The sequence below is a fragment of the Scyliorhinus canicula genome, chromosome 14 (assembly GCF_902713615.1).
Source record: "Scyliorhinus canicula chromosome 14, sScyCan1.1, whole genome shotgun sequence".
In the NCBI taxonomy this organism is placed as follows: domain Eukaryota; kingdom Metazoa; phylum Chordata; class Chondrichthyes; order Carcharhiniformes; family Scyliorhinidae; genus Scyliorhinus; species Scyliorhinus canicula.
Window position 1 is genome coordinate 56,739,332 of NC_052159.1, and position 14,777 is coordinate 56,754,108.

General features: G+C 44.1%; 1 protein-coding gene across 1 annotated transcript in view; it reads right to left on the reverse strand.

The window, feature by feature from the left end:
• zmym2 (zinc finger, MYM-type 2) overlaps positions 1-14,777 on the reverse strand; it is a 180,209-nt gene that overhangs the window by 67,605 nt on the left and 97,827 nt on the right. Inside the window, 4 exon segments of the mRNA XM_038817980.1 lie at positions 8,734-8,780; positions 11,603-11,768; positions 13,154-13,326; positions 13,879-14,029. Coding sequence (XP_038673908.1) covers positions 8,734-8,780; positions 11,603-11,768; positions 13,154-13,326; positions 13,879-14,029 — 537 coding nt within the window.

The following is a 14,777-nucleotide window of genomic DNA, read 5'->3' on the forward strand; positions in this document are numbered from 1 at the left end:
ACTGTCTGTGCGGAGGCTGCACGTTCTCCCCCTGCCCGCACGAGTTTCCTCCAGGTGCTTCTGTTTCCTCCCACAAATTCCGAAAAACGTGCTTGTTAGGTGAATTGGACATTCTGAATTCTCCCTCTGTGTACCCAAACAGGCACCGTAGTGTGGCAACTAGGGGATTTTCACAGTAACTTCATTGCAGCATTAGTGTAAACCTACTTGTGATACTAATAAAGATTATGATTGTTAAGAAGTACTTCATTCACTGTGAAGCACCTGGAGGAGTTCAGTAGTTGTGAAAAGTGGCACCGACAAGTATTTTTTTTGTTTTCGATTAGCAGCAGCAGCCTCAGCAATAACGACATCTAGCAGCTGGGCCTCTGGAGAGAACAGCACACATTATTTATCAGCCAAGAGTCACCTGCTCGGCCCTATTTGTGGGGTGCAGGAGGAGACTGTACTTCTCGAAGCAAGATGAAGTAAATCACGGAAACCTCTGAAACAGGATCTTCTTCTACCTGTTGGACTAGGGAGTGTACACTCTGCCAGTAGCCCTCTCATAGCCCTGAATTTTGACATCACTGAATCCTTTCAGTCTGTTACTAGGAAAGTCAGCTCCATCTCCCACTGATACATTTGTCACATACGAACCCGGAACAGAAGGCCATTCGGCTCCTTGAGCTTGCTCTGACATTCAATAAGATCACAACTGATTGGATTCTAACCTCAGCTCCACTTTCCCAGCTGCCCAAATAACCTTTCACCTCATGCTAATCAAGAGTTGCTCCAGCATTATTGTCATTATTGCTGAGGCTGCTGCTGCTAATCGTAAAGATATTCAGATTCTACTTCCACCATCTTTTGAGGAAGTGTTTCAAAGACCTTCAAAGTAAATAAATTCTCATCTCAGTTTTAAATGGGTGACCCCTTATTTTTAAACAGTGACCCCCTAGTTCTAGATTCACAAAGAAAACATTCTTTCCATATCCACTCCATCAAGACCTCTCAGAAGCTTACATGCTTCAATCAAATTGCCTCTTATTCTTCTAAATTCCAGCAAATACAAGCTTACCCTGTCCAACCTTTCCTCATAAGACAACCCTCCCATACCAGGTATTAGTCATTTTGAACTGCTTCCAATGCATTCATGTCCTTCCTTAAATAATGAGACCAACATTATACACATATTAGATGAGGCTAATGAGTCTTCTCTGACCTCTGCAGTCAAGAGCTTTTTCACTGTAATCACTAGGTCAGCGCATCCCAAAATATTTTCCAATAAGATCCCAATTTAACACTTAAAAAGTTAACATGACCGCAGATGCCAACAAAAACAATACAGCAATAAGGGAGTACAGTAGTCCCCCTTTATAACGCGGGTGTTGGGGTCCAAGACAGCCACCCGCGTTGCATCCGAGCCGCGGATATCCACGATGGGGGTTTTAAATTTATTTTAAAATCTATGCTAGCGCTTCCCATTGTGAGTCTACGGGGGGCGGGGGGAGAGGTCAGACCCTCGTAGACTCACAATGGGAAGCGCTAGCATGGATTTTTAAATAAATTTAAAACCCCCATCGTGGATCTAATTAAAACAGTGTCAATTTCAGCGGCCGGCTCACTTTGATCCGGAGAGGGAAGCTGCTCTCTCACTGAAACAATCAGCCGGCCGCTGAAATTGACACTGCCGGCTGCTCTCTCCCTCCAATCAGTACCCCAGCAGCCACAGCCTGCACCCCAGCAGCCACGGCCTGCACCCCAGCAGCCACGGCCTGCACCCCAGCAGCCACGGCCTGAACCCCAGCAGCCACGGCCTGAACCCCAGCAGCCACAGTACCCCAGCAGCCACAGTACCCCAGCAGCCACAGCCTGAAGCCCAGCAGCCACGGCCTGTACCCCAGGAGCCACATCCTGTACCCCAGCAGCCACAGCCTGAACCCCAGCAGCCACAGCCTGTACCCCAGCAGCCACAGTACCCCAACAGCCACAGCCTGAAGCCCAGCAGCCACGGCCTGTACCCCAGGAGCCACAGCCTATACCCCAGCAGCTACAGCCTGAACCCCTGCTACAGAGGGGAGGGGCGATGTGAGACCATGCTGGTCTTGCAGAGGCCCGTATGACCCCCTCCTGTGTTCTCTGCTCTCTCCCTCCAATCAGCCGGCAGTGTCAATTTCAGCGGCCGGCTCACTTTGATCCGGAGAGGGAAGCTGCTCTCTCACTGAAGCAATCAGCCGGCCGCTGAAATTGACACTGCTTTTAAGTTTTAATGTTTCTGATTGGAGGGAGAGAGCAGCCGGCAGTGTCAATTTCAGCGGCTGGCTCACTTTGATCCGGAGAGGGAAGCTGCTCTCTCACTGAAACAATCAGCCGGCCGCTGAAGTTGACACTGCCGGCTGCTCTCTCCCTCCAATCAGAAACATTAAAACTTAATAGTTGGATTGGAGGGAGAGAGCAGCCGGCAGTGTCAATTTCAGCGGCCGGCTGATTGTTTCAGTGAGAGAGCAGCTTCCCTCTCCGGATCAAAGTGAGCCGGCCGCTGAAATTGACACAACTGACAGTTGGGGTCCATAAGCCCCCCCGCGGTATATCGCGAACCGCGGTATTGCGGAGCGCGGTATAACGGGGGACTACTGTATATTGACATTCAATATAAAATGCTCATTATAGATCAACATATAATGCATCTTATGAACATTAAAATCTGTGATGAAAATCCTAGATCTTCTGGTGTGTGGGGTGGTGGTTGCGCGGTGGTGGGGTGGAGTGGGGAAACAGAGAGGAAGAGTGTCTTTGTGCCTGGTATGGAATAGCCTGGCTTGGTCGGGGTTCTTGATTTTCATGTTTATTTTTGAGTGGGCTGTGTTGACCTGCGCCTTGTGCAGGTAATGGCCATCTCTGGTACCTTGCCAGGCTGGTGGTTCATGTGTGGATGTGGGTGTTGGTGATTCATTGGCTGTGGGTGGGACTTGCCTGCCGCAGTACTGGATTCCTTCTGGAGAATACATTTTAGGCAGGGTTCAGGCTGGAATTGTTGAAGGTACCTTCACTATGTTAACAGTGTCGTGCTAATTTCCCTGTGAAGCTTTCAGCAACAAGTCTTGGGACAGTATGCGAGAGGACAGCCTAGCAGTGTGCTGGATAAGTCACACTGCTCAGGTGATTGGAAAATATAACTCACTGCCAGACAGTGCGAAGGGGTGAGAGTTTAATATGATTGAATTCCTGCAACCATTTGCTGTTTGTCACCCCATTTGGGATTGGGAACACTAACCAACTGCATTTATCAGAAAATAATATAATTTTTTATCAATTTACAGCTAATGGATAATTAGCAGCAACAGAATTAACTTCATGGCCTGGCAAATCATTCACTCCCCCATCACCATGACGTCAAATGACTAACACCGAGGGGTGTAGAACAGCAGGCCAGAACCAGCACCAGACGATCTGAAAATAATTCTGAAACTTCAAAACAGGCCAATATTCATGCTAAACAGCAGAATTCTCATGCTACAAAGCTAATAAATTCCACAACCAACTGATCAGTTCAAATCTCTGGAGTGCAGATAGTCAACAATTATGAATATTAAGCAACAAATACATATAGGTACAAGAGGAATGGCTGAAACTTTCTCAACCATCGCCAGTCAGAAGCTCTAAAAGGATTATCCATCTCTTTTTCAGAGCCCTGAGGTTATGGTTCCAGTCTTCAGCTAATTCAATCAATTTCATGAGATAACATATTATTGAGTGTGCTGGGCCCAACAAAGATCCTGACAACATCTTAACTGTCATGCTGAATGCCTGTGCTCTAAACTGAGCCATGTCTCTAACCAACTAAAATATTGCTAAGCAATGTCCACAAAGGCAGATCAAATCCCAACAATTACCATGAAATGAAAGAAAATGAAAATCGCTTATTGTCACAAGTAGGCTTCAAATGAAGTTACTGTGAAAAGCCCCTAGTCGCCACATTCCGGCGCCTGTTCGGGGAGGCTAGGTGGATTGGCCATGCTAAATTGCCCTTAGTTTTCAAAAAAAAGGTTGGGTGGGGTTACTGGGTAGGGTGGAGGTGTGGGCTTGGGTAGGGTGCTCTTTCCAAGGGCCGGTGCAGACTGATGGCCTCCTTCTGCACTGTAAATTCTATGATTCTATGAATTGGCCCAATACCTTTCAAAGGGTTTGATATATGGAGCATCAGATCGTCCGCATGCAACGGGACCGGATGCTCCACCCTCCCACTTTCCCCTGACAGTCCCATGATGCTCTCAGCGCCATTGCCAATGTCTCTATAGCCAAGGCAAAGAGCAATGGTGAGAGTGGACATCCCTGCCTCACACCCCATGCAGCCAGAAATATTCCGAACTCACCCGGTTCATTCGCATACTCGCTACTAGTGCCCGGTACAACAGCCGGACCCAATCCACAAATCCCTGCCCAAACCCAAACCTCCCCAGGACCTCCCACAAATAGTCTCACTCCACCCAGTCGAATGCTTTCTCTGCATCCATGGTGACCACCACCTCCACACTTTATCCCTCCAGGCACATCATTATAACATTTAACATCCGCCTGATGTGAGCTGACAAATGCCTCTACTTAACAAACCCCGTCTGGCCCACCCCCATCACCCCCGGCACACAGTCTTCAATCCATGAGGGCAAGAACTTTGCCAACAACTTAGCGTCCACATTTAACAAAGAAATTCGCCTGTAGGGCTCATACTGTTCTGGATCCTTGACCCTCTTTAAAATTAAGGAGATTGAGGCCTGTGACAGCGTAAAGGGGGGGGGGGGGGCACCCCCTGCTCCCTCGCCTCATTAAACATCCCTCCATGTAATCAACCTGGTCGGGGGGCGGGGGAAAGAGAGACGCCTTCATGCCACATTTCAAAAGCCCCTCCCCTATCAGCAGTCACCCCTCTCCCCCAGAGAACAACAATCCCAACCCTCATCAGCATTCTAACCACCTGCTCAACCCCAACTGCGCTTCCGTGAACTGGCCCATCCAGCTAGCCTGGCAGCCCCTGCCTAGCATCCTACCGCCTCCACTGAGTTCTCCCTCCACTCCCCCTCACCCACCACCCCCCACCCCCCCCAAACAACATCAACAGTCAAAGACTGAAAAAGAAAAGAACTCCCCCAACCCCCACAGAAGAACAAAGGACAATGGCCCCCAAAGAGAGAAAAAAAGCACCTCCTTCAAAGTTCAATGTCCTCCTTTTCCTGCCAGTCCATTATCCCTCACAAACTCCATTGCTTCCTCTGGCATCCCAAAATAATATTCTCGACCATTGTAGGTCACCCAGAGGCGAGCCGGGTACAGCATCCCAAACCTCACCCCCTTCTTAAAGAGGGCAGCCTTGCCCACTCTCCTCTTGGCCAGCTCCACACCAAGGTCCTGGTAAACTCGAAGTTCGCTGCACTCCAAGGTATACCGCCTCGTCTGCCTGGCCCACCCTCAGGATCTGCTACTCGCTCAGAAATTAGTGCAACCGCACCACCATTGCCCTCGGCGGCTCGTTACCTTGTGGCTTCCTCATCAGCACTGTGCGCACTCGGTCCACCTCCAAGGGATGTTCAAAGACCCCCTCTCCCAGCAACGTGTCCAACATCTTGGCCACATACGAGCCAGCATCCGCTCCCTCAATGCCCTCTGGCAACCCCACGCTGCTTAGGTTCTGTCTCCGGGAGCGGTTCTCCAGATCCTCCACCTTCTCCTGAAGCCACTTCTGGATATCCTGCATCACGGCCTCCAACGAAGTAAGGTGCTCCTCATGCGTCCCCACCGTCTCCTCCATCTTCCGGATCGCCTGGCGGATCCACTGTCCTCGTCTTCCTCTGCTGGGTGAACTTCTCCTTGAAGAAGTCCACCAGCTGTTCCATACACCACGGAGATGGTAGGGCCAATCCCTTGCCCTCCACCATCTTCCCCTGCGTCGCAGGAAAAGTTGCTCGCTCCGACAGCTCCTTTCACCTAAAACTACTTCTGGTCCACAAATTCATCCAGTGGCAGAACAAACTCTTCCTCCATCACTCCTGCTCCTTTTTCCATCAAAATATCAGCCTGTTAATCAGGGAAAAGGTCCAAAAACACCACCGTAAGCGGGAGCTACCAAATGTGCGACCACTCACACCATGGCCGCCACCAGACGTAGGTTAAGCTTGTATTCATTGGAATTCAGAAGAGTGAGAGGGGACCTCACTGCAACTTACAAAATTCTAATCGGATTAGACAGGTTAGATTCAGAAAGAGTGCAGAACTAGGAGTCATAGTTTGAGGATAAAGGGTAAACCTTTTAGGACTGAGGTGAGGAGAAATTTCTTCACCCAGCGAGTGGTAAATTTGCTGCCACAGAAAGTAGTTGAGGCCAAAACGTTATATAATTTCAAAGAATCAGATATAGTTCTTGGGGCTAAAGGGATCAATGGATATGGAGGGGATCAGTGTATTGAACCTGATTATCAGTCATGATCATAATGAATGGTGGTGCATGCTTGAAGGGCGAATAGCCTCCTCCTGCTTCTATTTTCTATGTTTCAATTGTGGCACTTAAAAGACACTTAAATCAATGACAAACAGGGAGAAAACTCTTCCATGACTAGCAAGAAGTTGGTTGTGGTCATTGCAGGCCATTTAACTCAGCCACAGGACATCACTGCTGGAGTTCTTCAGGGCAACACCCTCGGTCCAACTGTTTCCATCATGGGCTTCTATCCATTATAAGATCAGACATAAGGCTGCTTGCTGATGATTGCACAACATTTAACGCCATTCACAATTCCTTAGTTAATGAAGCAGTTCTTGCATGCAGCAAGCCTGGCAACATCTAGGATTGGGCTGCAAAGTGGCAAGCAACATTTGCACTACAGAAACCGGAGACAATGACCATCGCCAACAAGAGTCGAACTTACCTCCCCTGGCATTACCATAATTGGACCCCCTCAGCATCACTGCCCTGACTGGGAGGGGCATGGGCAAAGAGAGGATAAAGTAAACTATGGCTGGACAATGAATGGGAGTAGGAATGCCCATATTCCAAAACCAAATTTAAAAAATTTTCTCTAATTTTTCATTTAATTGTGTCCAAAAATTAGCAATTCATTTTGTTTCCACTTTATGGCTTTGCTTTGGAGAAACGTGCACTTACTGGTGTTATTAGATCAGAATTTATTCACCACTGTAAATAATGAGGCAGTTACAAGACACCAGTAGAGCTTTAAAATGGTATGATCGAGTGCTAATTCAAACTCGGTTGTTTACTGCATAGTCTGCAACAATTTAGAAGTACATGGCAATCCACATTTGGTTTGCATTTCATTGTCAGCTAAAATCCTCCATATAATGGCCATCACTAAACTGCTGGGTCATTAGTATGATTGCTTTTCGCAACATGCAAACAGAATCAGACACTTGTTTCATGATCCTTCTGAAAGACCATCTGCCATTTGCGCCACAAAAATTTTTAGTATGTATTTAAGACATGTTTTGTTGCATCATTTAAATAAACCAGATTGAAAGCAAAAGTATCAATTTTTGCAATGGTACTGGGTAAACAAAAAGAGGGGCAGTTTCTTCAGCAAGACTGTACAGTCTGCAGGGGAGACTAAAACAAATTGGTTTCAAGTCTTCTCTCCCCAGCCTGCTCCCCATGTCTCCACCTTCAACACCATAATGCCAGCCGAGCTCATAACCAAACTCCAAAATCTAGGACTCGGCTCCTCCCTCTGCAACTGGATCCTTGATTTCCTGACCCACAGACCGCCACCAGTAAGGATCAACAACAATGCCTCCGCCATGATCGTCCTCAATACCGGGACCCCGTAAAGCTGCGTACTGAGCCCCCTACTCTACTCCTTATACACACAAGGCAGTGTGGCAAAATTTGGCTCTAATTCCATCTACAGGTTTGCTGATAACACGACTGTAATGGGCCGGATCTCAAACAACAACGAGTCAGAGTACAGGGAGGAAGATAGAGAACTTAGTGGTATGGTGCAACAACAAAATTCTCTCCCTCAATATCAGCAAAACTAAGCAGCTGCTCCTCGACTTCAGGAAGTGACTCGTAATCCACGCCCCATTTGTATCAATGGTGCCAAGGTGGAGATGGTTGACAGCTTCAAATTCCTAGATATAAACATCAACATCCTGTCCTGGTTCACCCATGTCGATGCTACAACCAAGAAAGCACAAGAGTGCCTATACTTGAAAATGAAATGAAAAAATGAAATGAAAATCGCTTATTATCACAAGTAGGCTTCAATGAAATTACTGTGAAAAGCCCCTAGTTGCCACATTCCGGCACCTGTTTGGGGAGGCTAGTACAGGTACTTCCTCAGGAAATTAAGGAATTTTGGCATGGTGCATCCTATCTGGCTGCATCACAACTTGGTATGGCAACTGCTCGGCGCAAGAAAAATCTAATTCACCTTGGTTCGTTGGAGTCCCAGGTTACTGTATTAATGTTAAAAATAGAACCAATCAAGCAGTCAGAAGAGAGCTTAAATTAAACAGCAATAAAGAAATTGTAATGGCCCATATCTATACTTTCTCGTGTGCATGGTGCGTATATAAATTATATAATCCAATGCCAAAATTTGTGTGAATTTAGTTATGGTAATTAATATTCAAATGATCACATTTTGCTCAAATATCAATATTACGCAGAAAGTTGGGTAAACCTGAAAAATTGCATGTTCAAATACAATCATAGATGTGAAATTTACTATGTTGGACAATACTTACTGTGACTTTAAAAACTTGGGTCTGAACGTTTTGATCTGAAACGGAAACTGAAAAATGGAACAACACTTTAGTTCGGCAAAGTCATCACTTAAATCAACCAATTAAATGAATTATTGGCAAATTTTAGCTCTACGCTATCTTATTCTGAAATACATGAGAAATATATTTAATAATAGCAATCTTTATTAGTGTTACTAGCTTACATTAACACGGCAATGAAGTTACTGTGAAAATCCCCGAGTTGCCACATTCCGGTGCCTGTTCAGGTACACAGAGGGAGAATTCAGAATGTCCAATTCACCTAAAAGTACGTTTTTCCAGACTTGTTGGAGGAAACCAGAGCACCCGGAGGAAACCCATGGAGACACGGGGAGAACGTGCAGACAACGCACAGACGGTGACCCAAGCCGGGAATCAAACCTGGGCCTCTGGCGCTGTGAAGCAGCAGTGCTAACCACTGTGCTTCCGTACTGTCCTATATCTATGATTTTACATCCAACAACACCCAGTGAATAGCAAAGTCATGGACTAAATTTTATGAGGCACCGAGGTCCAACACCTCGCCCCAGTTGCCTTACAGCAATTTAACATAAGCAGCAGTATTAATTGTTTTAATGCAAGAATTCCGCTCCCCATCTCGGAAAGATGTCCCATAGAATTTACAGTGCAGAAGGAGGCCATTTGGCCCATCAAGTCTGCACGGGCCCTTGGAAAGAGCACCCCACTTAAGCCTACACGTCCACTTTATCCCCGCAACCCAGTAACCCCACCTAACCTTTTTGGACACCAAGGGCAATTTATCATGGTTAATCCACCTAACCTGCACATCTTTGGACTGTGGGAGGAAACCAGAGCACCTGGAGGAAACCCACACAGACACAAAGAGATTGTCCAGACTCCGCACAGTGTCCCAAGTCGGGAATCGAACCTGGGACCCTGGAGCTGTGAAGTACAGAGCTAACCACTGTGCTACCATGCCACCCCACAAATCTTAAGAGAGCTACCAGCCAACTGGATGGCCAGCAGCTCTGTGGTCAAAGAGGCACCAGCTAAGTTCAGAGCAAGGTGAGTGGGGCCAGATTCCAGAGACAAGATGGTGTCCCCAACTAGGCTCCCAGTCCTGCCTCACCAGCCCATGCACAGCTAAAGCGGCGGGGCTGCCTGCATGTTCTTGCGGCCACAGATAAAATACAGGCAATTAAAGTTGGATGAGACTTTAAGTAGCCATTAATTTAAAAGGGCAGGCATGCTGTTTGGGATTTTAATGTGCCTTGCACAAATTTAACCCCCCCCCCCCCCCCCCACACACACATGTGGGGGCATATAATCCAGCACATACAGATCAGAAGTTGCCAGTTTCAATCGCCAATTTACAGTGATTGAGCTGATATCAACTAACACTGCAGCAGGGCTGATAAAACTGGCTTTGGTCCCAGCAACACCGGTGGTGGTAATGGGGGAACAACCGGGCAGGGAGGGAGATCACCATTAATGGCTCCTTCTTTCATTTCTATACTACTATGAAAAAAACGATTTGAGTACCTGCGGGACAAAATTTGCTTCAGTTGTAATGCTCCAGTGGTCAAATAGCTGGCACAAATGTATTCTAGCAAATCAAAAGGCTTCAGGACAGGATGGGGAAAGGCAAAAAGAAGTTTTTTTTCCATCTAACAATTACAAACTTAAAAAAGGAATTTTAAATTGAATGGCACACAAAACAAGTAAATATCCAATGGTCAACTGTCAATTTCATCTGCAAATTAGAGAACTTGCAGTTATGCAGTACACTTGCAATAGTGGTATAACGCTGATGTTCAATATTTACGTCATGAGTGACGCTCCAACATCAAAAATCACTTTTGGAATGCACATCTTTCTTGCATGCTTTTCAGCATATTCTTAAAAATGTTTACATTAATTCAAATTATGGGCAACTGCATACATGGGGTTCAAAAGAAGTATGAGCCGTTGGCAAATATATCCTGACACCCATTATGAATTTATTTATAAATAAAAATATGTAAATTTCCCTTAACATTGATCAATTGAAAATAAGGAACTGAAATTAAGGGAAGAGGCATTTTAGTTATTTGGAGTGACTAGAGTAGATGGGATTATTTTTCTTAAGAGCAGAAAAGATTCAACAGAAATTTAAAGGTGGGTCCAAAATTATGAGGAATTTTATGGACAGCCAAAAGGTATAAGTATACCTACTTTTATGATCTGACACGTACTGCCTAACAGTGGATGACAAAGATTTGATAACTTTCTAAAAGAAATTATATATACTTGAAAAAGAAAAGTTCACATGGCAGCAAGGAAATAAAAGGGAAGTAGATCTAATGAGATATATCTTTTCAACATTTGTCATGGTCATAACGGGCCAGGTGACCTCCCAGTGTTGTATGATTCTACAATTTTGTATCATTTTTCAACAAGTATTAGGCAAGCTCCATTAAGTGACATGAGCAAGCAGCAATGTCAGAACAATAAACACGACTCATTTATACCATCAAAAATATTTTAACATCGGTTGTAAATATGACTGGATGGGACATTTAGTTGAGGATGGGAATGAACCCGTCCTGGTAATATGACTGATAGCGTATTAGTGGTTACATGGCATTGGCTGACCAATGAGAAACTAAACAAACAGAGGGCAGATTGTATCAAAGTGAGAAAACACCTTTTCCCCATACTCTTGTCATTTGACAGTACTCCAGCAATCAGGAATATGACAAATCTGGACTGCTGAATTCTTAATGGTTGGCCTAATTCTGCTCTGTAATCAGCTGGCAGGAGTATTCAACCTCAAATATATGAGTAAATATTTCAGTGCAAATCTATTTTCTTGTGAGCAAGCACCTACCAATATTCAGGTTTTCAGGACCTTTTTGCGTAAACATATTCGGTTCATTTTGCTGACAATAGAACTGCAGAAGGCACTGCTGATTACAAAAATGCTTCATTTCTCCCCGCCATTGAACTGATTCAGTCAGCTCTCTCTGAGTTTTACAGCAGTCACATCTTGCAGCCTAAAATGAAAAAAAAATTACTTGAAGAAAAATGCAATTTCTATAATTTAAGAAACATAAAAAAGATTAAGTCACATGTACTTTCAAACAACCGTGTATGCTGCAATTCAACTACATGGCGCTTTAAGATCCAATCCAATTAGAAGATTCACTTGAATACTCTAACTATCCTACTTGTAAGTAGTCTTACAACACCAGGTTGAAGTCCAACAGGTTTGTTTCAAATCACTAGCTTTCGGAGCACTGCTCCTTCAGCAATGCTCTGAAAGCTAGTGATTGGAAACAAACCTGTTTGACTTTAATCTGGTGTTGTAAGACTTCTTACTGTGCTCACCCAAGTCCAATGCTGGCATCTCCACATGATCCTACATGTCTAATAGTTTGACTAGGTTGTGCAACCTGCTAACCATTTTCTGTCATACAAAACATCCATTTATGTATTTTTGCACAATACAATACTCGTATCAGAAACAAATGTAGAAAGTAATGTGACTGGTCACTGATTTTATGGCAGCAAGGCAAGCCATCAACCTGGAATTGTATTAATGCTGTCTGGAAAACAAATTTTATTAAGCCACACTATACGGGTTCTCGCTAAGAGCAACAACATTATAGCAGACCGGGAGACATCGTCAATATTCAAAAATTACATTGCTTCATAGAATTTAGCTCACTTTCACATCGATTCCTATTCATTAATCTGTACATTCTTGCCATTTATGGAACTTTACAGGGAAACACAAGAAAGAATTTTGTAGTGTTACATTTATTTCAAAATTATACATACCGTCTTTCATGAATTTTGCTGCGCTGCAGAAAATTGCAAATAGAATTGACACTGTGGCAAATAAGTTAAAATCTTGTTCTCAATAACGCTTTTGTATAACAGAGAAAATAGTTACCCATTTCTTATTTTGTAACATTTTTATGATGCGAAAAAGAAAACAACACGCATCCTTGAGGATTGCTTCAGCATCAGAAAGGTCATCAGCAGTCTGTAAAGTCTATTTCATGTACTCTATAATGTATGCATGATCGCATTTATTCCAGGGAAATGAAATGAAATGAAAATCGCTTATTGTCACGAATAGGCTTCAGTGAAGTTACTGTGAAAAGCTCCTAGTCGCCACATTCCGGCGCCTGTTCGGTGAGGCGTACGGGAATTGAACCGTGCTGCTGGCCTGCCTTGGTCTGCTTTAAGCTGATTTGATCAATTTAATTCATAATATTCCACATTAATAAACTGCCACCTTTCGCCAGCTAAGCAAGGTAAGGACAAGATTTAAAAGTATTTGCAATCTATACAGCACTTTTGATTGTAAATGCAAATTAAAGATAAGCAGAAGATTTAAAAAAATCTACAGAAGAAAATAAACTTCACTGACCTTAAAATACCAGTCTATAAACCGTTTGCAACAATCATCACTACAAAAATCTCTCGCTTTTCCATCAATTTCTTTAGCTGCTGCCCGCTTACACATCTGGGAGCAGTAACTGCAGGTAACACAGCGTAGACCCAAATGTCTTGCAAAGTCTTGCTTATATAGAAGCTTACAGCCTGAAAACAGACAGCTGTTTTAAGCAATCTTCCATCCATGTAAACAGATAAAGATATATTAGCATGTGTAACATAACCCCACATTTAAGGGCTGAATAAAGTAATTAAAATATTTTTCACTTAAAAGAGATGAAATCTTTACCTCGTCTTTTTTTTTTAATTCTTCAACCGTGGCAATATGTGCTTCCACTTTAATTTCCCAATAGAAGTGAGAAAATGTATAAATTAACAGCACATTCTCTCCACAAAAGGCTATTGTGGTAGGATTAACATAATTTAGGGATGAGATTTAGAGATTTTGGTGTCAAGGGAATGTGATCAAAGGCAGGAAAATGGAGTCGAGGTATTGACCAGCCATGATCTAATTAAATGGTAGATTAGTCTCTCTGGGCTGAATGGTCTACTCCTGTTCCTGTCCTCTGATACTAAACATACAAGGTAGAAAAAGAAGATTTTTCCAATCAAACATAAAATTCTTGGGAAAATATTCAAAATAGCTTTTCCATCACAAAACTTCAAATTTAAATGACACATCAGCGTAATGAAACCTACCTTCACTACAGAATGCTTTATTCACTCCAGAGAACTTCACAGTTTCATGTACAATTTTTTCTTCCTGACAATATTCACAGTAAGACACGATGCAGTGCAACTTCTTGTGATCCTCACAGCACATTTTGCTGCAGAACTGAAATACATGATTCTGAAAAAAAGGTAAACTACTATAATGTATCTTTTAACTGGCATGACAAACTAATGAAATTATCGAAGGAGGTGAGGATGAAAAAACTGTTGCCAACCCATTTTACATCAAGCACTGAAAAATGTGATTTTAATTCTCTAAATTCTTCCCAAACAGGATTCCTTGATCCTTTCCATTGGTCACACCAACAATCCTGGTGATTGGTTTTAAACAATGGCGCAGGTGAAGAAGGTAGTCAAGAAGGCATACGGCAAGTGGAGGCTTTGGAAAGGCTACAGAAAAGATTTACCAGGTTGTTGCCTGGTATGGAGGGCATTAGGTATGAGGAGAGGTTGGAGAAACTTGGTTTGTTCTCACTGGAATGACGAAGGTTGAAGGGCGACCTGATAGAAGTCGACAAAATTATGATGGCATGGCCAGAGAGGATAGTCAGAAGCTTCTTCCCAGAGTGGAATAGTTAATTACTCGGAGTTGAAGGTGTGAGGGGCAAGGTTTAAAGGAGATGTACCAAGCAAGTCTTTTTACACAGAGGGTGGTGGGTGCCTGGAACTCGCTGCCAAGAGAGGTACTGGAAGCAGATACGATAGTGGCTTTTAGGGGGAGTCTTGACAAATACATGAATAAGATGGGAATAGAGGGATTATAGTCCCCGGAAGGGTAGGGGGTTTTGGTTCAGGCGGGCAACATAGTTGGTTGGAGGGCCGAAGGCCCTGTCCCTGTGCTGTAATTTCCTTTGTTCTTTGTTCTA